We start from the raw sequence: 26184 nt of genomic DNA on the forward strand, positions 1-26184 counted from the left end.
TCACTACCCCCACAGACAAGGGCCGTACATTTTCGCTTTGCTTATATAAACAACGCGCTAACCAATGTTTGTTCACACGTACCACCCTTCTCCTCCTCCTTACCAACTCGAGCACAGACTTCGAGCAATTTAATAATGGGTTTTAATGCCGAACACCAATGCTTAGCTATTAATTAGCAAAACATTGTTTAGCAACCCAGAACCCCATACTTTTTTTTTCACTAACTTAGTTGTTGCTTATCTTATCTCGCTTTATTTGCTACGTGGGACCCTTTGCAAAAAAACAAAGAACAATCCCAATGTTTTATATCTGCTGACACGTGTAACAAACATCAAGTGCACGTGTTACATTGCTAAATTATATTAAGGTTATAAATAAATTAGCTATATTATTTTATTATCTGGGTATAAAATGCTACCAAAAACTTATGAATAATACGTGTTATGCATACTTTAAGCATTTAAGTGGAGGGGGGAATGTATATAATTGGGGTCTTTGACAGGAAGTAGTGCATGTTTCTTGCATTAATTAAAAACAGAGTTGCATTTCAGTGAAGCTGGAAGAGGGCATCAAGATAATTTAACACTTCTAAGGGGGGTCTGCATTAATTTTTTGTGGGTAAGAGGTCATTGTGGTATAAAAGAAAAATGAAATTGTGGATAAACTTGCAAAGGAACCCACCAATAGTGGGGGAAATGGCTAATTATAAATTACCACACACCGATATCAAGTGTACAATTGCAAAAGCAGCACTACAAAAATGGCATGACAGATTACAGTAATGGTAATAAAGGGAGATTCTATAAAACTATGGTAGATCAGTTACCTAGACAACCATGGTTTAAGGGAATAAATGGGTTGTTACGACAATAAGCAGGCTGAAAGCGAACCACGCGGTGTGCGGATCGTATCTTCACAGGATCAACAAAAGGTCCTCTCCCTCTTTGCGTAGATTGCAATGAGGAGGAGGATTTCAAACATGTAATAATGGTATGTCCACGTTATGTGGTAGAAAGGAAACGAATGTTTGACGACATATACAGGTATTTAGATGCACCATTTCGCTACGAAGACATAATAATCTCCACCAACATATATGTGCTTAAGTCTATAGCAGAGCTAGCAATGAAATATGAATGTATTTAAAAGTTGTTGAATGAATGGAAGAAAATGATTAGCGAAGGATTACGTGATTTTAATTTCGGTTAAGTTATAAGGATGGCAGGAATATAGAGTACTGATCCATCCATTAGCTGTAGAATATGTAAATAGTTGTATATAGTAGAGGGATGAATGTGTGAAGCGAGTGTATTTATAAGTAAGAATGGAGAGTGAGTGATATTCTAGTGATAAGCACCTAGACGATGCTGGCTGTATGGCGGAAGCCAATGCCAAAAAAAACAAAACAAAAAAACATTTCTAACGTAAGGTTTAATGGTGAAGTTTGTGCGATTTGGACTACTAGATCCTACACTCAAATCCACAGACCAAATTGTGAAAATCCACTTTACCCAAGGTTAACTTAAAGCGGAGACATTTCCAACAGAAGATTTAACGTCCAAAATCTGGCCTGCGTTGAATTCTTTCTTCTATAGAACGTTAAGTGAAAAGGCTAAAGAAGATGTGCAAATCACTTAGAATAGTGGCACGAAACAAGTGTAATCGTAAAGTCTGGAATTGGATAGTAAGTTGTAATGATGAATGAAACTGAGCCCACAGGTTAGTAAAAATGGGGAACACATAGAATTCCACAGAATTCAGGCTGGCCAGGGGGGGGGGAAATAAAACGTCAAACCTTCAGCCACAGAATTGGTAAGAGTTGCACGAGTGAACTCCTTTTTTTGAGATAGCCAGGAATGGCAGGCGGTGCAATAAAGGGTTCTGAAGGAGAAATAGAGGCGGTACCAAAACAAGAACGACGGTCCCAGTTTACAAACCTGTTTTACAGCACCCTGCTGGCTGGGCATTCAACTATAACTAAACCCTTTCTTAGGACCTTAACCCCTTTAGGACATATCTCTTTCCAAGGTAAACTTTGTTGTTTCCACAACCTAGGTTTATACTGCCTAGGCTGTAACTTTCTTAGAAGTCTACACTCTCCACTCTATACAACTTCTCTCATCACTTTTAAGCTTTAGCACTATATAGTAATCCCGAGGGATAGTAGCCACAAATGCTAGTTATTAAAGTTACTTAGTACTGGTGATTCATTCATGAATAACTCTATGCAGATGTTCAGACATTTGCCTTTTTAGAAAACGGAAATTGCTTTAATAAATTCTAGCCTAGCTAAAGTTCATCTCTGCTAAGTAGTTTCCTAGACTGACTAAATAGGTAAATTTGAGAGTAATTTAGTAGTAATAAAGGCCAATTAGAGTTGGTAGAAATTCATTAAATTTAATCAAATCTAATTTTACTAATGGGTTTTCTCTCTCGTCTCTTTTAAGCTATAAAGGGTAAATTTCTACCTTCACAGGTGGTAAGACTGTGGTTAAATTTTGTGAAAGTTTAATGTAGTTTTCAGCTTTCATTGGACGAATGGGGAAAAGAGAATTTTTGAATTTATTATTTCCTGTTTCAACAACACGTTAAATAGCATTTGGTAATCGTGCAGATTTTTGCTTTTTTTTTTTTGTATATCAAGTTTGGACAGGAAATAATACGCTTGGAGGTTTTCTGGGTTCGTAAATATTGTGTGTGTGTGTGTGTGGGTGAGGGGAGAAAACTCGTAGGAAGCTGAAACTAAAGATTTCTTTTTGAGTACCCCCCAAATTGGTCAAACTGAAACGTAGCGCTACAAATCCCTGAACCACTATAATACGATAATAAGTTATTGAACGATATCCGACAACCTGTTGCGACCAATTTACTGATTCGATTTTTCAATTTTCTGGAATTAGCTGAGAAAAAAAAAAACTACTCCAACGATCTCTATCTGCTCGATGTAGATCTAAAAATTTAAACTAGGAATTTTTTTTCAGGAAGTTCTGGGGGAGAGGTGGAGTGAGGTTTTCCTTTATACGAGATGTGGCTATTAAATAACGAGACTGATGCTGTAAAACATTTTATCTTAAATTTAAACATATTTAGTTATTATCACCTTCAATATACACCCCTCCCCTACAACGCTCCATGCGAATTTACCATTGTTCGGAAACAGTGCTGGAAGTCTTTTTCTGTCAGCTCCTGCATGACACGTGCCGCTATTTCTTTCACAGCTTCAACGGACTGAAATCTCGTGTTCCTTTTAATGCAGATTTGACTTTGGGAAACAGATCTAAAGTTACATGGGGCCAGGTCAGACCTAAAACTAGGATGTTGTACTTGGCTAGAAACGTCTTGGACAGACAATGCAGTGTGAGCCGGCGCGTTGTCTTGATGGAGAACCCCGTGACTTGTTCTTACACAAATCGGGTCGTTTCTTCCCTTACTCTTTCACGGAGTTGAGCAAGCACCTCACGGTAGTAATGTTGATTAATTATAATCGATATTTTCCATCCGGTTTGGACGTGAAAGGGTGACCCGGGCGGACACCATCTCCGACGTCTTCTCGGCCATCTTGGAAACGCTTGAACCACTCAAAAACTCGGGCATGTGATTAATATTCATCGCCGTAAGCTTCTTTTAATAACAGATAAGTTTCAGTAGCGGTTTCACCAAGTTTCATGCGAAATTTCACGACAATTCGTTGCTCTACTACATGTGTAGTATCATGTTTTTCGGCAAAATGAAACTAACACCTCTTTCACAAACGACGGTTCCGGTCAGACTAATTTCTCTACAAACACGTGAGACGCTGCAATCGAAAGAGAAGGCTTTACGCTGCACAGCTGTCCGTCATTAGGATTTGGCGCATGTATCGTATAGTACTTCTGTAGCAGCATCAGTCTCGTTATTTAATAGCCACACCTCTTAGTAATATATGGTCGCATAAACTTTTGTATTGCTAATAGGAGTACTCTAATATGTTAATGAAATTCCAAATTTAAAGGAAATCACGTGAGCAAAAGTTAAATTAAAGTTTAAAAAAAAATTATTTTTGGCGATTTTGCAACAGACGTTTTAAGGAAATTCTATTACGTAAATTTGTGTGAATATTTACAATTTTTTTTCTGTTAAATTTATGAAAATCGTAACGGAAAAATCAATAAAATTTAAAAATTACTTGCTTACAAAAATGGCTACCATCAGTAATCCATTACAATGAATTCAACTGAATTGACAATGTTATTTATACTTAACATTATAGTCAGCCGTGGCTTCCTCCCACTTTCCGCACAGACCTCTTATTGCTTTATTCCAGGGACGAAGAGGGGACGTCCCTGTTCTCATGTCCTTTTTTTTTTTTATTAAGTCCCTGTTTTCGCGTGACGAACTCCAAGGAGGAGTTAAAGAAAGATAACGGTTATACATATAACTTTTCTTTTCCTTTTACTGCTTTCTGCTGGGAAAAATTCCAAAGGAAATACAATTTCCATTTCCTGCAATATCCACATTATTGGCTGTAATAAATTCAATGGATCTTATTTTCAAATAATTTCTTGTTTTTCCCCTGACTTCATTGCTAGTGTCAGTTTTGGGTCTTTGTTTTTTTTTTTTGCAATTTTTTTGAATCAGGACGAATCACGTCCTGGGGGATGGACAGTGGTCCATACTCTTGAAACATCTTTATAGTTGAAAGTAGAATGCAGGGGAGAAAGAATTAAAGGAATCAAAGTTCGCCTAAGGTAACAATGTTCTTTTCACACGTTTTATTGACACATCGTTAAAATCAAAGTTCCTCCCTTGAAGGGCCTAAAATACCGGAAGTTTTTAATATTCAATTGAAAATCTGTTAACTTCCCTTAATGCCTGTCACGAATGAAGGTCCTGAACGTGAAGAAAACTTTTTTGATGTAGAGTGCAACCCGGAGAAAACTGGACCATCTCCTTTCGTTCCAGAAATGAACTCATTATGATCTTAGATTTTCTTTAAGATCGTCTGTGAAGAATTTTCCATAAAAGCTTTGTAATTTTCCAAACCACAACTTCTCCTAACGAAGTTTTCCCTTATTCTTCTAAATGAAATGGTACGGTGTTGAAAAAAACAGAGTTGCTATTAAGCTGAAGAAAATATAGTAGTTGAGCGTGAAATATTGGGATGAGAGTTTCATGCTGTCCCGAGGGAAGATGGGATGGTTGAGGGAAATATCTTTCTCTAATTAATTACCTATTAATTACTTAAGAGAACTTTTTAGGGGCTTAAATTTCTTGTGTGTGCTCAGGGAAGGCGACGGAAGTGAGCTATACATCGAGTTAGCGAGTACTCCGCAGCTCTCCGATGGGAGTTGTACACTCTACAGGAGTGTTTACTTCTTCGTCTTAAGTTTATAAGCAGAAAGTTTCAACCCTTAACTTCTTCTTTTTTTCTTACATTTTAGAGCAGAGATTTTCCCTTTTTTGTATTTGTGAGTTCGTGTCTTTAAATTTGAAAAAAGTGAAGGAAAAAAAATAGTTTGAAACTCTTTCTCGGCCGTCTCTTATTACGATTCTAAGTTCTAACGCTTACATTTTTTTTGAATACCCTATTTCTGGAACATCCTTATTAATCCTTATTTTGTTATTCTTACTAGATTAGAAATTAATTTTTTGTTTGCACATCCAGAAACAGTGGATTCCTTTTAATACACTGTAGACCAGGGGTCCCCAAACTACGGCCCGCAGGGCACAAGCGGCCCACTGAGGACATTTATCCGGCCCCCGCCGCATTTCCGGTAGGGGCATCTCTTTCATTGGTGGTCAGTGAGAGGAGCACTATATGTGTCGCTCATGTACAGTACTACTTCCGATGACGCGTGATGCACGCGTCACGACTCCGAATACAGTGTAAAATAACAGCAGAAGTAGGAAGAAAGGCAAAGCACTATAACTAAACCGGACATTGACCATCTCATGAGCCAAAAGCAGGTCCATAATCCCCACAGAAATACTGGGCAGTTTGTTGATTTAAATTTACTTGTTCTTTATTTGAAATATTCTATTTGTTCCCGTCTTGTTTTTTTACTTTAAAATAGTTTGTTTTATAGTTCGGCCCTCCAACGGTCTGAGGGACAGTGAACTGGACCCCTGTGTAAAAATTTTGGGGACCCCTGCTATAAACTATAACATGAGAGAAGTTTCTGATCTTCTCGGACTGATCCAAATCGTCTGACTCTATTGACGTAACTCAAAACCGAAAAAGCTGAGTAAGTTCAAATTTGATATTTACGTGCCAAAAGAGGATGCCACAATAAGGTTTCGGTGAAATTCGGTCACCCAGAAGTACCACCACTTACTTTATTGAAATCTCTTTACCAAACTGATTAACTGAAATTTCTTTACCGGTCCAGGGATGCCATAAAATCAATGATCTTATCCAACACATCTATATCCTTAAATATCAATGATTATATAGAGAAATAAATACGCAACTTTTAGATTCTGTAGAGTACGTTTTGGTTATGATCGCTATGCTACCAATTCTAAAACAAATGAGAAAAGGTCCTAGAAAAGTTTCTAGAATACAAAAAACATGCTGGGATATCTAAAGGTTGAGGCTTAAAACCCACAAAATGGCGGCCAACAATGGTGAACACTTGTCCATCCTGGACACGTATTGTGCGCTCATTATTGCCACCATAGCTGTGACTTGTCCTTTAAAAAAAAAACAGGATCTACTTGGTGTGAGCGGACGTTGTCACTCCTTATAGTGAGTCTGGAGTTCTGTTTAGGGTATGAAACCTACAAGTGTTATGAGTTTTCTTAGCTTTTCTTACTGTGGTGAGAAAAATGGAAGTAGGGCAATCGTAAGAAGAGTCATTTCAACCCTCTTCCTCACAACACCAAAAAATTATTCTCTTCTAAGAAAAAGTAAAATAAATCTTATTTTAAATAAATTTTAATTTAAAAAAAAACGCTCTTATTGACGATCTTTTAAAGTATAAATTCTAGATTTCAAAGAAATTTAAATACGTAATTTAATAAGAGGAAGTCCTGTAAATGTACACAATAGATTTTTGAACAGGTTAGGCAACCAATAATGGCCTAATTTGGTACTTAAATAAAAATCGATCATACTAATTTTCACTGTTTATGAACTTAAAAATTGTTGAGTTAAAAACAAAAAAAGTATAAAAGTAAAGTATACATCCCAAGAGTGAATAGAACCACTGATGATGCTTGGAGATGGATTACAGTTACTTAGGCAACAGTACTTAGCAAATGAAGTTCTCAAAGAATACTTTAGAAAGCTTTAAATACCAAGCTCAAATACCCCTTAGCACTAAACACGAATTTAACTTAATACTCAACACTTAACAGCTTAAATGTTAAGTTTGCCCTTAACATGGACTGAAAATTATTACCTACTCTTGTTTAATATGTTTCTATCAATTTTTTTTAAGCTTCTTACGTTTTCTGGTAGGCGAAGTACTGTGATCAAGTCTAGTTACATTGCTATTGCGTATTTACCGGAAATACATATTATGAAATCTCCTGAGTACAACAAATGTGGGATTGTTTTGTGGAAAACTGGAAACAAACAAATTCAGGTCTCTCAAAGTTAATGTTGATCGCCATACCACGTAAAAGAGGATTTTTAGGAATTATCCAGAAAAAAAAAAGGTCGAAGAAATAAGGGATTATAATGCGGAGATAAATTGATGGGAATTTTTAAGTAACAGTTTGAGATTATGTTGGACAGAAAAGGTACCGATATATAGGTAATTATGATTGGTTTGATTGGTTAGGAGAGCATTCAGGATTATTACTGTTCATTATTTTTGGTGACTGAATCATAGTTTCAATAGGATGAAAAATTAATGCCAGTATCAGTTATGACAAACTTTATTATGCCGAGCTTTCGACCCTAGGTACTAAGGACATCTTCAGGGACAATTTTATAAAGTTTACAATGTTTTTACATCATTGGTTGGTGTGTCTTCTGTCTTGTCTGTTCATGGATTGAATGTGTCAGTCCAACCAATGATGTAAAACATGATTGTAAACTTTGTAAATTGGCCTTGAAGATGACCTAGTCCCCCTAGGTCATCGAAAAGCTCGGCATAATAAAGTTTGTCATGACTTTTGAAAATGGCATTAATTTTTCATCCTATTCAGGATTATGGGTAGGATTTTTTGTGAATGAAAATGATGGGATTCTAAGGAGGTTTTAGACGCTTGGCAGAACCCTTCCCTCCTCCTCAGTGTCGGAATTTGTAAGGTAGCCGTAAACATTTTTCTAACCGAAAGCAGCACTTTTCTTGAATTTTTACTCGAGAAAAATTTCTCCTTAAACCGGAAACACTCATTGTTTACTGGAAGTTCTATTACTTTATTTGAACTGTTTTTCCGGGAAAATACTATTTAATTTGGGGGAAAAAGGTGCTTAGCTTTCTCCCTTTAGGCAATTTTGTGATGTGATATACGCCCAAAAACTTTCTAGTATATTTAGGGTATCGCTAAAAATGCCGTGTTTTAAGAATCCACCATCAAGAAGTACCATTTTACTGCGAGGATTTAAAAAAAAAAAAAAAATTATTTTCCCCACACTTCATATTTAAATCAAGTTCAAGGAGAGTGTTTTTACTTTCATTTAAATATTTATGCTTGAAAAAGTCATTATTGTGATGTTCTGGCGTAAAGATACGAATGAATACGTTTGCCTTAAATGAAAAATTTCAAAATAATCTACTGATTTACAAATTGTATACATATTTTAATTAGGAATAATTATATTTCTGAAATACGAAGTTTGGTGGAAAAATTTAAGTTTAAAATCTCGAGATTTATGGTTAGAGAAAGTCTGAAAAGAATTAACCCGCCCCCTCACAATTTGTAGAAACCACTTTTACGTGTACAGGAAGTCCCAAAATGTGTATTTCCGATAAAAACTAAAAAATCTGCACGATACTTCCTCTTGAGAGTAAATTGTAACAAATATCCCAGAAAAAGGTGTTGGTAAATTACTTTGAACTTGCTGTTGTTAGAAGAATGAAAAATATCAATTTAACAATAAAAAACAAAGAAAATGTTCTTAAAAAAAAAATGAATTAGTAAAATCTAAATTTTGCAGGTGTGGCTTCACGTGGAATGGATTCGCAAAATATACCCAGCAAAACGTTATTGGAATTCTATCGACAGAAGTTACGTGAATGGCGTTCAAAGCATGCAGATCTTGAGCTGGCAGTGGCCGAAATTAAACGAACTGTCAACTCAAATAGAGAACGTGAAGAGAGTGCGCTGAAAATACTAAAAAATAGCGCTGAATTACAGGATACAATCAGCGATCTACAATTATGTTTATACAAAGAAAGAGAACATGTTTTACGTTTAACCGCGGAAAATGATCAACTGCGTATCGGTAGGGCGAACGATAAACGTAATATACAATTTCTATTGGTACACTGCGATTTGAAAGAATCCGACTTGTATGGATTGCATAAGAAAAGTCCGAATAAGAAGAAAGTTAGTTTTCAACAATTACGCGACTTTAATCGTAAACTTGAGGAATTTCACGAAAGTGAACAAGATATACTCCGTTTAAAAGTGAAATCTTTGGAAGCTGAACTAAAAGAACAAACAGAAAATTTACGCGATGAAATTGTCACACTTATCAATGATCAAGATATCAAGAAAAAGGAATGGGAAATGGAAAGAAAACTACTAACACAACAGGTGAAATGTTTAAATTGTCGTTTAAATGATTGTCACATGAGAAAACTAGACGAATTGAAAGCAATTATGCACAAACTAGAACAAGAACGTGAAAAAGAAGTCGAATTAATTGAAGAAAATGAAAAACTTAGAAAAACAATAAATCATTGTAAAGCATTATTAGGTGATGATTTTCCCGAGAATAAGGAGAAAATTTTGAAAAAAGATAAAGAAATTTTACAATTAAAAGGAAAACTCTATCAAAAAGATCATATGATAAGATGTTTTGAAGAACAAATTATAGATTTTGAAGGAAAGTTAGCCGAACAAAAAGAACTATTAAATGAAAGCCGAGAATTGAATAGGAAAATTAAAGAACGCCTCGCGGTTAAAGAAGAACAATTATTAAGAAAACTGGACGAAGAACGTAGAAGACGATTGAGAGAATGTGAAGGATTTCGTAATGATATTAAATTGTTGCGATCAAAATTACAAAGTATTGAGAGGCAAATTAGGCAGGAAAAATTAAAGAAAAAAGATTGTGCTCAAAATTTAGAATAATCAAATTGAAAATACCCAATCTGTGTACATATTAAGTCAATATTTATTTTATATTTAATTTTATATGTAAAATTTTAATTAAAAACCTATTAAACAAAGATCGAATTGTGCAATCGATCGTTATGAAACTTTTTGGAAAATGAAAAGTAAGTTAAAACAAATTTTTTTACCTAATTTTAAATCAAAAAAACAGAAAAATTGCACTTTTACCATAAAATGCACTTTTATTTGCTAAAATATCCAGCACTGCCAGGAAATAAGGGTGATTTTTTTTGGGAATTTAAACTAAGTAACTTTGATATAAGTTTATTTCAAAAACAAATTAATTGAAATCCCTATATACTTCCGATATTAAATTCTGTATGTTTTCTTCAACTAAGTTCGTCCATACTTTTTGTAAAAAAAAAATAACCAAAAGTTTTAGCCTTAAAACTCGTAATTTCAAAACATAATGAATTGTTACCGTGTAAACGTGGTAAAACCGTACAATGCACTAAAATCAAACTTCAGAGAGCACTCTAACACTATCCCTTTCTCGGAACTGCCCATAAACTAAATACTCCACAAACACTAATATAAATAAAAGTTCTAGATCTAAGAGCTTAAATTGTAAATTATGAACTTCAGAGAAAATCGAAAACTATTTCCGGGAGAAGAATTTTTTTTTTTAAACTTCTGAACTTAAGCACAGCATTAAAAAGAAAATTTAATGACCAAGGTTATTCAGTTTGAGAAAAACTGTTGATTAATTGAAATTATAAAAAAAAAAATTAATTAAAAAAAATTGAAAAAATATAATAAAAATCTAGAAATTTTTTAATATCAAATTCAATTAGTGTTATATATACGAGGGTCGTTTGAAAAGTCCGTGCAAAGTCAAAGAGATAGCACTACTGGCGCGTATCGAGGTTATGTTTAGTTAGTAGCATCTCTTGGAAGAACACACACCAAGTTTCAGCCAGATCACAAGTGACGCTGAACGTTCTGGACGCCCTGTTGAGGTTACTACTCCAGAAATCATTGATAAAATCCATGATATGGTGATGGATGACAGAAGAGTGAAGGTGCGTGAGATTGCTAGGTGCTGTGGGCATCTCGAATGAACGGCCACATAATATTTTGCATCAACATTTGGACATGACAAAGCTATCCGCAAGATGGGTGCCGCGATTGCTCACGCTTGACCAAAAACGAAATCGTGTGAAGTGTTGCAAGGGCGGTTTGCAGTTGTTCCAGAAGAATCCGCAGGACTTTAAGCGTCGTTTCGTCACTGTGCATGAAACATGGATACATCAATACACTCCTGAGACCAAAGAACAATCTAAACAATGGGTTACCAAGGGGGAATCTGCGCCAAAAAAAGGCGAAGACCGTTCCTTCGGCCGGAATGATTATGGCGACTGTCTTTTGGGATTCGCAAGGAATAATCCTCATCGACTATCTGGAAAAGGGTAAAACTATTACAGGTGCATATTATTCATCGTTATTGGACCGTTTGAAAACCGAGCTGCAAGAAAAACGCCCACGATTGGCCCACAAAAAAGTCCTTTTCCATCACGACAACGCACCAGCTCACACCTCAGCAGTTGTGGTCGCAAAATTAATGGAAATAGGGTTCCAACTCGTTTCACATCCCCCCTATTCTCCAGACTTGGCTCCCTCGGACAACTATTTGTTCCCCATTATGAAGAAATGGCTGGCGGGAAAAAGATTTTATTCAAACGAGGAGGTGATTGCAGAAACGAATGGCTATTTTTCAGACTTGGACAAATCCTATTATTCGGAAGGAATCAACAAACTAAAGCAGCGTTGGACGAAGTGTATAAGCCTAAAAGGGGACTATGTTGAAAAATAAAAAAGGTTTAACCCAAAAAATTAAGTAGTTTTTATTTTTGCACGGACTTTTCAAACGACCCACGTATATACTTAGTAATTAATATTTTAACAAAATTAACATTAACTAACAAAAAAATTAAATGTCAGTTGCACATGAAGTTGTTTAATTTGATGGAAAATAAAAAACTATATACCTAACTTGAATAAATTTTGTAAAAATTCATTTTAAAACCTTAATAAAGGGATTTATATATTCTATAATATTATTATTATTATTTATTACCCCCTGACATTTAAAGTTTCAGATGAAAATATTGTTAACAAGTAAAAACTCCATAAAACAATGAAAAAAAAAAAGTAACTGATTTCGCTGGTAACAACTGTACTACCTACACATTGTTTAAACATTGCTATACAATAAATACAATTTTTAGTCCCATATTGTTGTCCCTTAGGGCATAAAAACTGTTTAAAAAAACAAAATGGTACAATTTAAAAAAATAAATATCTCTCGTATGTTTAAGCTAAAATTTTTGGAAAAACTAATTATAAAATTGAGATGCAGCAAAACTGAATTGTTTAGTTTTAATAAAAAATAAAGTAACCAATGAAAATGTTACGTAATAATTAAATAAATAAGTTCATTACAAAAGTTTTTATAAAAACGAGAGAAATTATGTAACCACCTAACTACATAATAATATTAAATTTATATCAGCTTTAATAAAATAAAAATTTAAACAATTTTTTTTAAAAAAAAGATAGCTATATTTTCCTTTGTAAATTTGGAATCTGAAATTTCAGAATATATTATAATTCCTAAATTAGTAGATGGGTGTAAGATGGTCCTAGTGATTTTCAACATGGTTAAATGTGATTTTAAGATAATTCTAATTGCGCCTAGTGAGTTTCAACATAACTGTAAGTGTAAGATAGTTCTAATTGAGTCTAGTGAGACGTCAACATGGTTAAACATGAGTGTAAGATAACCCTATATAAGTCTAGTGAGTCGTCAACATGGTTAAATGTGAGTGTAAGGAGGTCCTATATAAGTCTAGAGAGTCATCAACATGGTTAAATGTGAGTGTAAGAAAGTTCTAATTGCGCCTAGTGAGTTTCAACATAACTGTAAGTGTATGCTAGTTCTCATTGAGTCTAGTGAGACGTCAACATGGTTAAACATGAGTGTACGATAACCCTATATAAGTCCAGTGAGTCGTCAACATGGTTAAATGTGAGTGTAAGGAGGTCCTATATAAGTCTAGTAAGTCATCAACTCACAACAACATGGTTAAATGTGAGTGTAAGATAGTTCTAATTGCGCCTAGTGAGTTTCAACATAACTGTAAGTGTAAGATAGTTCTAATTGAGTCTAGTGTGACGTCAACATGGTTAAGTATGAGTGTAAGATAACCCTATATAAGTCTAGTGAGTCGTCAGCATGGTTAAATATGAGTGTAGGATGGTTCTATTTAAGTCTAGTGAGTCGTCAACATGGTTAAATGTAAACGTAAGATAATCCTATATAGATCTAGTGAGTTGTCAACATGGTTAAATGTGTATGTAGAAACTGCATTTATGTTTACAGAAATTGCCGCTAGAGTTCTCCACCGGATGGAGTGTTAAGTAAGCTTACAGCCTATTTAATGGCGGCTCACAAGCCTATTTCTCTTTTATCTATTTCACGATAAAACAATACAATTTCTCAACTTTTTTGTTTCTGTTAACGATAATTTGGTAAAACATGAAGTATTATCCCAAAAGAAATATTATTTATCGTATTTTTATAGGGAAAATTTTTTTCTTGTTTAAATCGATAGTTTATCAAATACCTATGGGAGAAATGTTGGAAAAACATTTTTAAATTAATTATTTCACTAATTTCTAAGCATTAGCCAATCACAGTGCAGTACGGTTGCAGGCTGTGGGCGGGTCACGCCTACCTCTAGCGTCATCACTCCCACTACTAGTGTAGTCACGCCCCGTCCAATGATAGCGAGTCATGGCTGATCACAGCGTACTCTAACAATGGCGCTTCAATACCTATCACTTATTTTTCTAAATCTGTTATTATTTTCTCATATTTTATTAACTTTTTATGTTATTTTGAGAAACAATATTAATCTTATGTAGATATTGAGAATAAATGCTAACAAATTAGGAAAAAATAATAATAATTCTCAATTTTCAAGAAATAGTTTATAAAGTTAAGATAGTTTTCGCCAATATTCGACAGTTTCACTTTACTTTCTCAAGAAAAGAATCTTGCACGAACACTCACATGACTTTTTCTTACCGTAATTTACGAATATAATTGAATTTTTGTGGTAACTTAGGATTGCATAAAAAGAGATCACATTAACAATAATGTCGATAGAATGCGACACATTCCCTCTGAACCAAACTATTATTAGAGAAAAAAATTACAAGCCAAACTGACATTTAAGTACAAGTATTTACGTACTTAGAAAAACTAACTTGCATTTAAAGTAATGTTCACATAGTTTGGTCTGATATAATGCTATTTTGTCTTTTACATGCACATTTTAAGACATAGATAATGCAAAAAGAGTATGTGAATATTAGAATTAAATTCCATAAATTGTAGCAAAATTTAGTATTCTTTTAAAAATCTCAGTATAAATGGTTGAATATCTCCGATTACAAGGAATCCAAAGTTAAATAGGAGCTCAATTTGAACAAATATTTTACTCTTTACTGAACAAATATTTTGTAGGTGAGAAGGGCCTAGTATTAAAATTACTTAAAGTGTAATAGGATGAAAAAATAAATGCCATTTCAGTCGAGTAAAATTTATTATGCCGCGAGCTTTCGACCTAGGGACTAGGTCCATCTTCAGGGCTAGTTTAGAAAGTAATAATTTTTCATTTCAGGGTTGGTGTGTCTTCTGTCTTGTCTGTTCATGGACAGAAGACACCCTGAACCCTGAAATTTAAAAGTATTACTTTCTAAACTAGCCCTGAAGATGGACCTAGTCCCTAGGTCGAAAGCTCGCGGCATAATAAATTTTACTCGACTGAAATGGCATTTATTTTTTCATCCTATTGAAACTATGAATCAGTCACCAAAAACAATGAACAACAATTAAATTGTAATAAAATTTGAATAAAGCACTTAAGCTTTTTTTTTTAACGATTCTGATTGGCTGAAATTACGAGCTGAAGTATGAATGAAATGTTACTGGCTGATTTTTTGTACCTTTCGTCGTTCAATCGCCCCTTATACCTAACTTTTTAAACTATTAGGTTTTCGTTAAGGAGATAAAATGCTTTATCACTTTCTTATTTGAACCTCTTTAATAATTGTAAGAATCGTAGATTCTTCTTAAAGAAAAGTATTGTTACAAGTAAATTTTTTGTTTGAAGTAACTGTTTGAAAATATTTAAAATTTATTTAATTATTTGAATTAAGAACTGACAAAATGGTTGCAGAAAAAAAAAACGAAGTTCAGTTGCGTTTTAAGTGTTTTTATTCTTCCTGTCATTACGGAAGTCGAGGATGAGGAAGTGAATTCTCCTTACTCCCAGGGAGTAATTTGTTTAAACATTTTTCTTTTTTGAACTTAAAAGAATTGAAAACCTTTTTAAGGGAGAGGGGACCATCCAGAACATAAAACATATATTAAGCAAAAGAAGACAACCGAAATATTTTCAATTTTATTTGTTACAGCTTTGTCAACATTGAAAGAATTAAGAACTCACATATCAGAGGCCACTGAGAATGGACTGCAAGCAGAGGGAGTCAACACCTCCGTGGCTTTGATGAAAAGACTGCTTGTCGATGCTCAGGTTAGTCTAGTGTATTGAAATAAGAAAGAGAAACTTCATTTGTTTTTTTAAAAAAAAGAGGAAAGATACAGGACTGAAAAGATCTGCATTGTAACAGCTGAGATTTCCTCCGTCGTAGCTCTCAGCTTAAGAAGATCATGGGCAAACAACTACAGGGAACCAATTACCCAGATCGTTGCTATGGAAATGAAAGAGTAAAAATGAAAACTTTCCTACGTTTCCCATTCTTAAAGAAGGAAATAATATATGTAATCTTCTCCTTATAAACTTTGTAGGAGAAATAAAGGGCAAACTTCTCTACGTCCAAAGTGGATTTCTGTATTGCCAAAGCATGAACACCTCTTTAGTGACATCTTTAGAACAGCTGAAGAATCGAGAAAGCCTTGACACATGAAGGAAATCTTCTTTTTCTTCAATTCTAAGAATCTAGGAAGAGAAATAGGAACCATCAGATAGGGCTGACTACTTCCTGGAGCCAAAAAAATATCACCTTTCTAAATAATCTAGAGCATGCCTCTACCCGCTCAAGAACGTTCTATTGTAGAAAATATATTTCCTCTCCAATAACTAGCAATTACTGAAGCTTTCGGCAAACCCGGGGAATAGTCTGTTGGGATAATCAATCCCGAAGATCACTGGATATTCTGAGAATAGCTTCACCAAATTAGTGGAACAACCGGTTAGTTCTAGGACGAAGTGCGGTAGCTGTTCTTATAAGATATAACCTGTAATCTAGTATAACCACAAGTTACCTCCCAGCTATACTCCCCCTGGATTTTCTGAAGATGGAGCTCCAATTTAAGGACTAGAGAGTATTCTAGAGAGGGAACCCTACCATTCCGACCTTGGTAATCATCCCGGTTCTTTAGGAAAATCCCAGAGATCAGAGAATCACCAGTTTTAGGATAACCACTTAACAAAGCCTGAACATTTCTTTTTCTCTAACTGAGGATATATCATTTTCCGCTGTCTGGTAACTACGGAGGTTTCCTGTAGAAGTCAAAGATGCCCTTTCCGAGCCATTGTTATTCAGTCTTGAGTGTGCCGAACCGTTGCAAGTGCAGATGAATTTTAAAAAAATGAAATCATGTTCATTATTTTTGGTGTCTGATTCATAGTTTCAGTAGGGTGAAAAAATAAATGCCAATTTCAGCCATAATATTTATTTATTGTCCCGAACTTTTGACCTAGGGACTAAGGTCATCATCAGGGCTTATTGTCCATATGATATTTTTACATGGTTATTGCTAGGTTGGTGTATCCTCTGTCTTGTGAACTCACATTACATAACCTTTACCCTCAATCAAAAGGTACTCCCACCAATCTATCTGGACCATATTCCTTTTTCCTTGAAAATTGTTTCAACTTTGAAAAGTTGTTTCAACTTTTTCTCGACAAGCGCCTTACTTGGAACCCCCATATTCGACCCAAGCGACAGGAACTTTATTTACGTTACCCAATGACCAAAAGACTCCTCGACAAACGCTCCAAATTGTCTCTTAATAATAAAAATAAACTCTACACAGCTCTACTAGCCCCAATCTGGACATACGGTCTTGAACTGTACGGTACTGCAAAGCGTTCCAATCTCAACCGCATCCAATCCCTTCAATCGAAAATCCTACGCACAATCCTTAACGCTCCTTTCTACGGTAAGCAATCAAACCATCCAAACTGGCCTAAAAATCCCTTTTGTCCTTGACCTAGCCAAATCCCGTTACACCAAATTTCATTCCAAACTTTCCCAACACTTCAACCCACTCATAAACAATCTATCCCAAACTACTCTTCCCTCAAATCCTTGCCGAAGACTGAAGCGTCGATGGCCTCGCGATCACCTGATCGCATGATAGAAATGGAGCATTCTTCGAATTCACTTCAATGGCATCTTGTGTTAGTCGACTCATGATGGTCATCGTTGGATGGCCCTCATTCAAATCTTTCCAGCCATTTTTATTTATATATTGTTATCCGATTTACTTGTTGCCAATAGACAGTTGTAAATTAAATAAAGAGAGTTAAATATAGACAATAAGCGCTGAAGATGACCTAGTGCCTACGTCGAAAGCTCGGCACAATAAAGAAATATCATGATGGAAATTGACATTTATTTTTTCATCCTATTAAAATAAATTTATTTTTTATTTATTTTTAAAATTCAATTTCAGGATAAACTAAGGGGAATGGCGGAAGAAACAGCACGAGAGGAAATTCCGGTCAGTCATTACAGTACGCACAGGGCAACACCTGAAGTGCCGGCCAGATCTAAGATGCAGTTAACACTTGCACAAACTGAAAGTAAGTGGATTTATGTAATAAGATTAGCAGCAGTTAGGCTAAACAAAATTTTCAGAATAGACGCAACAATTCTTTAACCCTTTTATTATCAATTATCATTAATTTACCATTTAACCCAACTGTAGGCGTACTCTAACCGCTTCTTATTTACTCCTTATATGGACCTAGAACCTAGCGGTCACGGGAAAAATTAGATTTGGGGGGGAAATGAAGCTGATTTTATAGAGAAAGGGCAACACTATATCAAAGGGATCGTTTGAAGAATGACGTAAGACTAAATGAATCCTCTACAAGATTCCAGCAAGTAAAGTAGAAATAACAGAACAAAATCTGCGAAACATAGCGGAAACAACTGAATCACGAAACAAAGCCAATAATGGACGGAAGACACCAAGTTGAATTCGCCATATTAAATTATAGCATCATGTATTGTAAAAAAAAAATTCGAAAGATAATTAAATAACCCCCCCCCCCTCAAATTGCAAATTTTTAAATAATATAAACCTGTAAAATTAAATTTCACGACATTAGATTTATATAAAAACATAACAAAAAAGGGAAAAAGCATGCAATATTAATAAATCAAAAATTGACTTAGCTTTCTCTGCTTTACTGAGGACTTGAAGTTCCGAAGAAGGATATTAATAGTGGCCATATTTAATATTTTAAATAATTATAACTCCATTTTGGAAATAAATAATAAAAAAAAATATAAGAAATAGAATATTTGGAATTATAACTGTATCAAATTTTGGAGCAATTTAAGAAAATAAAATTCTGAGATAAGAAGTAGCGGATAGAATTTGTATCCATTCATATACACAGGTTATCAATATGGACCACCAGATTAATACCTTATCCTCCCTTTGATTGGGCTATGGGCTGAGATATGATGTGCGAATCTCTTGAAGATGTGTTCAATCTGTACGTCATCACTGGACACTGGCACTTTAACGCTAGCGAAACAAAAATCGGCATAAGCACTGCAGCGTATTAAAAGCCCTGTGGCGAAATTTGAAAAGAAAAACTAGCCGAATGACTTTTTATTGGACGCACAGGTTTAAAAAAAAAAAAGGAAAAAAGAGATCACTTGTTTTTACTTTATAAAATGCACTCCCGGAAACTTTAACACTCCCGGAAACTTTAACACTTCTGGCAACTTAACACTACTGGTTAACCTGCAACAGAAAAAAAAAGAAAAGAATTTGATAAGTTTTCTGCCATATAAGGAGCAAAAAGAAGTTCTTTGCTTTATCTGTTTAAGAGTGAATGTCTCATTGTGATGTCAGTCCAGCATGCAGTACTGAGCTCGGGGTATCCGTTGGACGGTTCTTCCGGTTTCTAGAGCTACGACTTTTGTATAATCCAGATCATTGCGAGCTAAAAGTTGCTCTTGACTTCCCTTTAAGTGTTGAATGTCAGAATGCTGCTGGCTTTGTAAAGTGTAGGTGTAATGAGGGTGTGTGTGTGTGTGTGAGGAAGAGAGAGAGGAGGAGGAGGAGCTGATGATTTAGAGTTCGTCCATAGATTTTTCTAAATCTACTGTCACTTTGCAGGTCTTTTTTTTATGTGAACACCAAGTAGGTCAGTAAGTTGTATGTTATTGTTAAACTGAGGATACCCGCAGGGGACGCCAAGATCCCTGAAGAAGTGGCTAGTCCACTTCCCTCCTAACGGGGCGGGCACATTCCAGCCATTCCTAATCAGCACTCTCATTTATGGATTATCCTTTTTTTTCCCCTTTTTTTTTTGACACTTGTTGCACTTATTTCTGTGCATTTGTGTAAAAAATCTCAATAAAAGTTTAAATAGAAAAAAATTCAACAAATAAATAAAAGTTTCAACTCGTCAAAAATTAAATTAACTTTTTGAGAGCAAATTGAATTCAATCTGAAGTTAAATAAATATTCTAAAAATATACACATATTTATCAAATAAAGCAATTTATGTATTTGTCTTCAATATAAACAATAAAGCGACTAAAAACGATCTGACGACGAAAAAGTTTAATTGAATTTTTAAGGCGTCTAAATAATCTATTTGACAGCGGCATCCATTTATTTAAATTGAAAACAAATTGGAAAAATAATAAATAAATCAAAAGAAAATGAAATGTCAATACAAATTTGATTATTTTATATTAAACTAGCTGTACCCGTTCACACGTTGCTGTGTTTGAACAAAAAAGCAGTTTTGATACCTCAAACATAATTTATTAATGACCAAATGTATACAATACATCGATATGAAAATTAACAATAAAATTACCCCTACTTCAGAGTACAGTAGTGTCCTTGCAAAGGTATCATTTCTACATAATGTGAAAAATTCAGTTAATTTTGTTGGCGGTGGTGACATTGCTCTTGCACGTACATTTTCTGATGTAAAATACACACGCTGTCCATTTTCAAGATGTACAGCTAAATGAACAACCGTTGGAAAATGATAAAATACGCCATACAGCCTCATTGCTACTTATGTAGCGTCCCAGTTGATATTGGGTGACTTCATCGTTAGATGCAGTTGTATTTTCCACTCCAAACACTGCCATATCGCTTCCTTTGTTCACATATTTGCAAATAAATATATTTTCTAGCTTTCACTGAATTGCAGTACCCAACATTTATGTGTGCGTTATGCGTTTTTAGTAGTAATGGAGAATATGGTACTACCCGACGATTATCAACGTCAATAGTATTGTTGAGTTCTTTTAGTTTAATCGATTTTCCACCATCTTCGGTATAATTTATTCTCGTATTAATAATTGCAAAAAACTGTTTTTCATGGTTTTCATGGTTACACTTTTAACAAATATTACTAATTACGATAAATGTTATTTTGATATTTTTGGGATATTTGTTCGGGTGCACCTAGAGCCCCAACTCTGATTTTAAAAAAACTTTGCAAAAACCTTCCCGGGGATATACTTAATAATTTCCCAAATTTTCACGGCGATTGGATGTATGGTTTTTGAATCTATCGAGTACAAACAAACAGACACACATTCATTTTTATACATATAGATTTGGTATTTATTTTAAATTTTTTTATATTTGTTTAAAATTTTATTAAATGACCGATAAATAGAAATAATTCTATTTCCTGTACACTCGTTTCACCTGATTCTTATGAGATAATAAAACCATTTTTCATACCTAAAGAATATGTTTTGTTATTCTGTAATTTACTATAAACATAAAGTTTGGGTGACTAGCCTCCTGTGTTTTTGGCATAGAGGGCAGGCAGCCCTTTTAATGGAAGTTCATTTAGTAATATGGAGCGTAGGGCAAAGGGATGTTGTAACCTAACCGCTGGTAAGAACCACAATGTACATAAGTGCTGGTGGTGGCGGCCCCAGGACACTGGGCCCTTTATCTCTCATTCCATTCACTCACTGGACTGAGGGCGCGTGCGAGCGAAAGGGCAGGAGTAATTAATTACCATCTCCTCCTTTCCTCACCCTGACGGCCCTTTAACGCCAAACTTTACTTGGAAGCCTACCCCCTTTTATTTATGATTTTCTCCCTCCGCTAATAATGAATGCACCTTGGCTGCAATCTTTGCTTTCCTGGTATAATACATTCTACTTCGATATATTACTGGATAATTTAATAAAATTATACCATTTCTGGAGTTAAAATCTCTTACTGGACATTTCCCTTAGATTTAAATGAAAATTTTTTCCTGTAAACCAGGTATTTAAACAATTCATTAAACCCTTGATAATATTATATATAAAGTGACAGGTTCGCACTTTCCACTAAAATAATGGCCCTTTAAAGTTGGTAACCCTGGACACCCCCACCCCACCAATGAAGTGCCCTTAATTGAATTTTCCGGGAAAACTGTCACTATCTCTTTGGTACCTCTTCGATCTAAAACTCCACCTCGTCCAATCATTCAGCTCCTTAAAGAGCTGCTTCCATAAATTCCTATCTGGAAGCCAAGTTGATGCCGTCTACTCCATTCCAGTCTTCTTGAGGTAATCTATTTCGTGTGCCATTCTCTACTTTCTTGGCCTGTTCACTTCTAAGTCAGGATCTAATTTCAGATTGGTTCTGATTGTTTAGTTCTTCACAGGATCACGTCTGACTTTCCTCTACAGCTTCCTTGGATACCTCATCTCCGTTGCATGGAACTCATTCTTTTTTTGTATTATTATATTTTTTAAATATATATATTTAAACAATAAGAATAAAAACTTATAAGAAAATAAAACGAGACATATTCGAGAAAAACAAAAATATATCAACTTTTATAAAATGTTATTTCTGATTAAGATTTACAATCTGACAATTTAAAATAAAAGAAACCCCCCCCCCCTGAAACCTTACATATTTTCTAACTTATATATTTTTGACAAAAATCTATTTCTAGAATTATCACAATCATCAACACCAGATGGTGAAATTGGTACAACAGCCACAGCCAGCGCTAATCAAGAAACGGGAAGATGTACCGAAATGAGCGCTAAAGAAGACGAAGGCTTACCGCCTCGAGTGCCGGAAACGAAACGGCCCACAACACTGGCCAAACGACCCGAACCGCCTCCAATACCTGACGGTGAAGTGAGAATAATACGGCCTCCTTCGCCAACTGCAGGACCTAGTCATAAATCTGATTTTGGTAAGTTAAATTTATTGATATTATTTAGGCACATTAAAAACGTTATGGCTCCATATTGCGATAGAATTTTAAGGCAATTCTAAATTTGTATTTCGATCAAAAAGCGTTTAAAAAAAAAAAAGGCGAGATTTTCAAGCGTGATTTTAATTTCATTTCCAAAAAATGTGGAAGGCTTCAATTCAGGTTTACTAAAATGAAAATACATTTAAGAGAAAACATGATCTCTCAAAACCCCCACTTAAATCAATTTGCAAGAAAAAAAAAATTCCCAATAAAAAGAAATGGTTCGCTCTGAAAATTAATAAACAGTACTATTCGCATTTCCGGTCTAGCAAAACATTTTATGAATCCGGAATTCGAGAAAAATATTAATTTATATAATGTTTATCTCACAAACCAGAGAACTGAGATTATAATATTGTGATTATACTTGTTACGCAATACACGAATGCCTTGCATGAATAGTAGAACCTAGAAAATTATTTATTAAATATTGGCCAATCATACGACTCTATTTTATTCCATTTTACGAAATTATTATTTTTTTTTAAACATAGAATTTATACTAAAGAGATAAGTAGACTTCAATATATGCTCACTTAAGGAAAACTAGTTTCAAAACTCGTTAAAATACGTTAAAAATTAAAATTATTTTAAATTGAGAATTTTAGTTAAATATTTTATTCTAATTAAAGTTTAAGTTGCTATAAAGTCATCACAGAAATGGACGCTCAACCACCTTTTAGAAGTAAACCTGATTCCAAATACATTTATTATTTATATTATAAATATTATATTTGCCAGATTCTACGCTATTTTATGAAAATATATAAAGATTTTTCTGGAATAAAAAAAGTTAATGATCCCAAATCAGACTAAAATTTCATTGTAATCACTCCCCTACTATTTGCTAGGACAAACTTTACCCTTTAAGATTTGTCTATTAAAACTCTTTATATTTACAGTAAAAAAAACACCGTATAAGTTAAATGTTTATTATAATACTCTCTAATTGAAATGGCTTAATTGTTTTCCAGTACAAGAATTGGAAAATTTATCAGGGAACGCTGGCACAAGACTGAGATTGGAAAATGAAAAACTCAAAAGAGAAGTATCCGAATTAAGAAAACTAGTGTCAGCTTCCGGTGCTATTGCTGGACCTTCGTCCAGTTCAGACATGCCGAGCACTTCAAGAGTTACACAACTGGAAGAGGAGCTGGCCCAAGCCAAAGAAACCATATCAAGTAAGTCGTTTTTGGTTTTTGGTTTTTTTGTTCAACTTTATTCAATGACTTCAAAGCGATCAGATTACTTCGCTTATTATTATAAATTGTGTTAGTAGAGCGTGTTTCCGCTAATCAGCTGTCTGGGTTAAAGTTCAATCGGATCAGCTGTTATTTATAATAATAACTGAACAATTCACTTTAAATATTTTAATTACTTCAAAAAATTATTAAAATGGCAAAAATTAAATTAAATTAAAAAAATGAGCAAAAACGGCTTTTTCAAAAAATGTTGTTCTTGTTTAGAAATGAGAAATTATTTACCTAATTTACAATGTAAAGTTTTACATCATTAAAGTATTAGAAATGATATTTACATAAAACAGTCTAAATTTCAAAACTGACACCAACAATTTAAACAACAAATTCCTACGCCAACTTACTACAAAATACTTGACAATTGGCAACACTGACTTCCACACAACCTAACACATATCACACACAGACCGAACACACTCAAATCCACGAACAGACAAGACAGAAGACACACCAACCCTTTAATGATGTAATATATTACATAGTAATTTAGTTAAATAATTTTGTAAATTACGTTACATTTTACATATTTATTGTAATATAATTATTGTTAACACACTGTAAATATGTTCCACAGCCCTGAAGATGACCTAGTCCCTAGGACGAAAGGTCGCGGCATAATAGAGTTTATAATGGGCTATTGTAACTATGATTCAGTCACCAAAAACAATGACCAGTAATAGACATTTAATCTACCTATAATTACCGGGAATATGATCAGTAATCGTGGTATTATCGTGGAAAATCTCGCTTTTCTCTATTCTTTCAAAAGATTAAAATAATCAAGAAATTAGTCAGGTCAAACAAAGAAAAATGGCAACCCCTTCTCAAGGAATCTATAATGTATTTTGTTCAGCTATAAAGATCGGCCGAATTAGGAATAGAATTTCATTAAATAAATATACATTATTTTCTCTTGAAGTAAAAGTTTTTGAAAGATTGTCCTTTTCATGAAAAGGGAATGACAAAGAATGAAAGAATAATAAGGAAAAAAGAGAGTCTCTCAAAAAAAGAAAGAATCAAACAACAAAGGGCATAGGACTGGTATCTGTCGACTTAGAAGAAAGAGAGAGACACGCTGATGAAGCATGTCAAGAACAGGAAAGTAGAATAGTGCTTCTTCCGCTTTTGCTACCGAAGAATGCTAACCAGCGTCTTTTACCTTTATTTATACTGTCTCTTTAACTGTACAAGGAGACAGTTACGGGTAGCAAAGTCTGGCAAATTTCTATCAACCTTCTTAATTTACCAATTTACTGCCGGTTTAGCATTTGTTTTCAAATTTTAAATATTAACCATTTATGCTATAATTAGTGACAGATATCATTCGCAACAAAGTTTGCGAGAGTTAAATAAACTTGCAGAGGAAGCAAAGTAGGAAAAAATCAAGGGGGGGTCACTCACACGACCTATTCTTGCTACAAAATCTCGAGATTCCAAATTTATTCAAATATGTTCCAAACTACGAAATTTGAAATCATACTGAATCATATGAAATGCTGTAATTACAGGTTTTCTTGATCCCCTTCCTCAGATCTGATTTAAAACTAATTTTCCAGACAAAAGATCTACATTTAAGTAATAAATATACTAAAATCTAAGGAAAAATCGTTAAAAGAATTGAATCTCCCCTTTTGTCTGCGAATCTATCCATTTACCATTCTTCAGTTTCCACAAAAGCCTATCCTGTCTTCCTAATTCAACAGCACGAATTCTTTCCTCTATAAAATCCATCCTGATAATCAACCACAATGTCTAAAACGATGTTTGGCCTCGTGATTCTCCAATCCTAGTCAATTCTATTACAGTGGAGTCTCGGTTATCCGTCATGACCGGGACCGGACACGTGACGAATAGTCGAATAGACGGATAATGGAAAAAAAAAAACAGGAAAATTTCCAGATTTATTTTGTTTAACGTGTAAAAAACTTACTGGTATACATATTTTATACGTTTATACGCTTAGGCCTTTAAAGGTCCAGCTATCTTTCATTATTCAATTCTTTCTATTGTGTATTAAAATTAATGAATACAATGTCTGCGACATCTAATCGGTTTTGTG

At 34.3% G+C, this 26184-nt stretch overlaps 1 protein-coding gene across 12 annotated transcripts in view; it reads left to right on the forward strand.

Annotated features, from left to right (window-relative positions):
* Liprin-gamma (liprin protein kazrin) overlaps nt 1-26184 on the forward strand; it is a 433354-nt gene that overhangs the window by 339421 nt on the left and 67749 nt on the right. For 11 of the 12 annotated variants that reach the window (XM_074113720.1, XM_074113719.1, XM_074113717.1 and 8 more), the window contains 4 exons: nt 15761-15879; nt 18048-18177; nt 22555-22803; nt 23841-24047. In XM_074113720.1, the coding sequence (XP_073969821.1) occupies nt 15761-15879; nt 18048-18177; nt 22555-22803; nt 23841-24047 (705 nt within the window). Of the gene's footprint in view, nt 1-10358; nt 10381-15760; nt 15880-18047; nt 18178-22554; nt 22804-23840; nt 24048-26184 lie in introns of those variants that run through there. The other variant, XM_074113718.1, reaches the window with a different exon arrangement.

Source organism: Rhodnius prolixus, unplaced genomic scaffold (genome assembly GCF_049639745.1).
Source record: "Rhodnius prolixus isolate KJV_2025 unplaced genomic scaffold, Rpr scaffold_7, whole genome shotgun sequence".
Classification (NCBI taxonomy): domain Eukaryota; kingdom Metazoa; phylum Arthropoda; class Insecta; order Hemiptera; family Reduviidae; genus Rhodnius; species Rhodnius prolixus.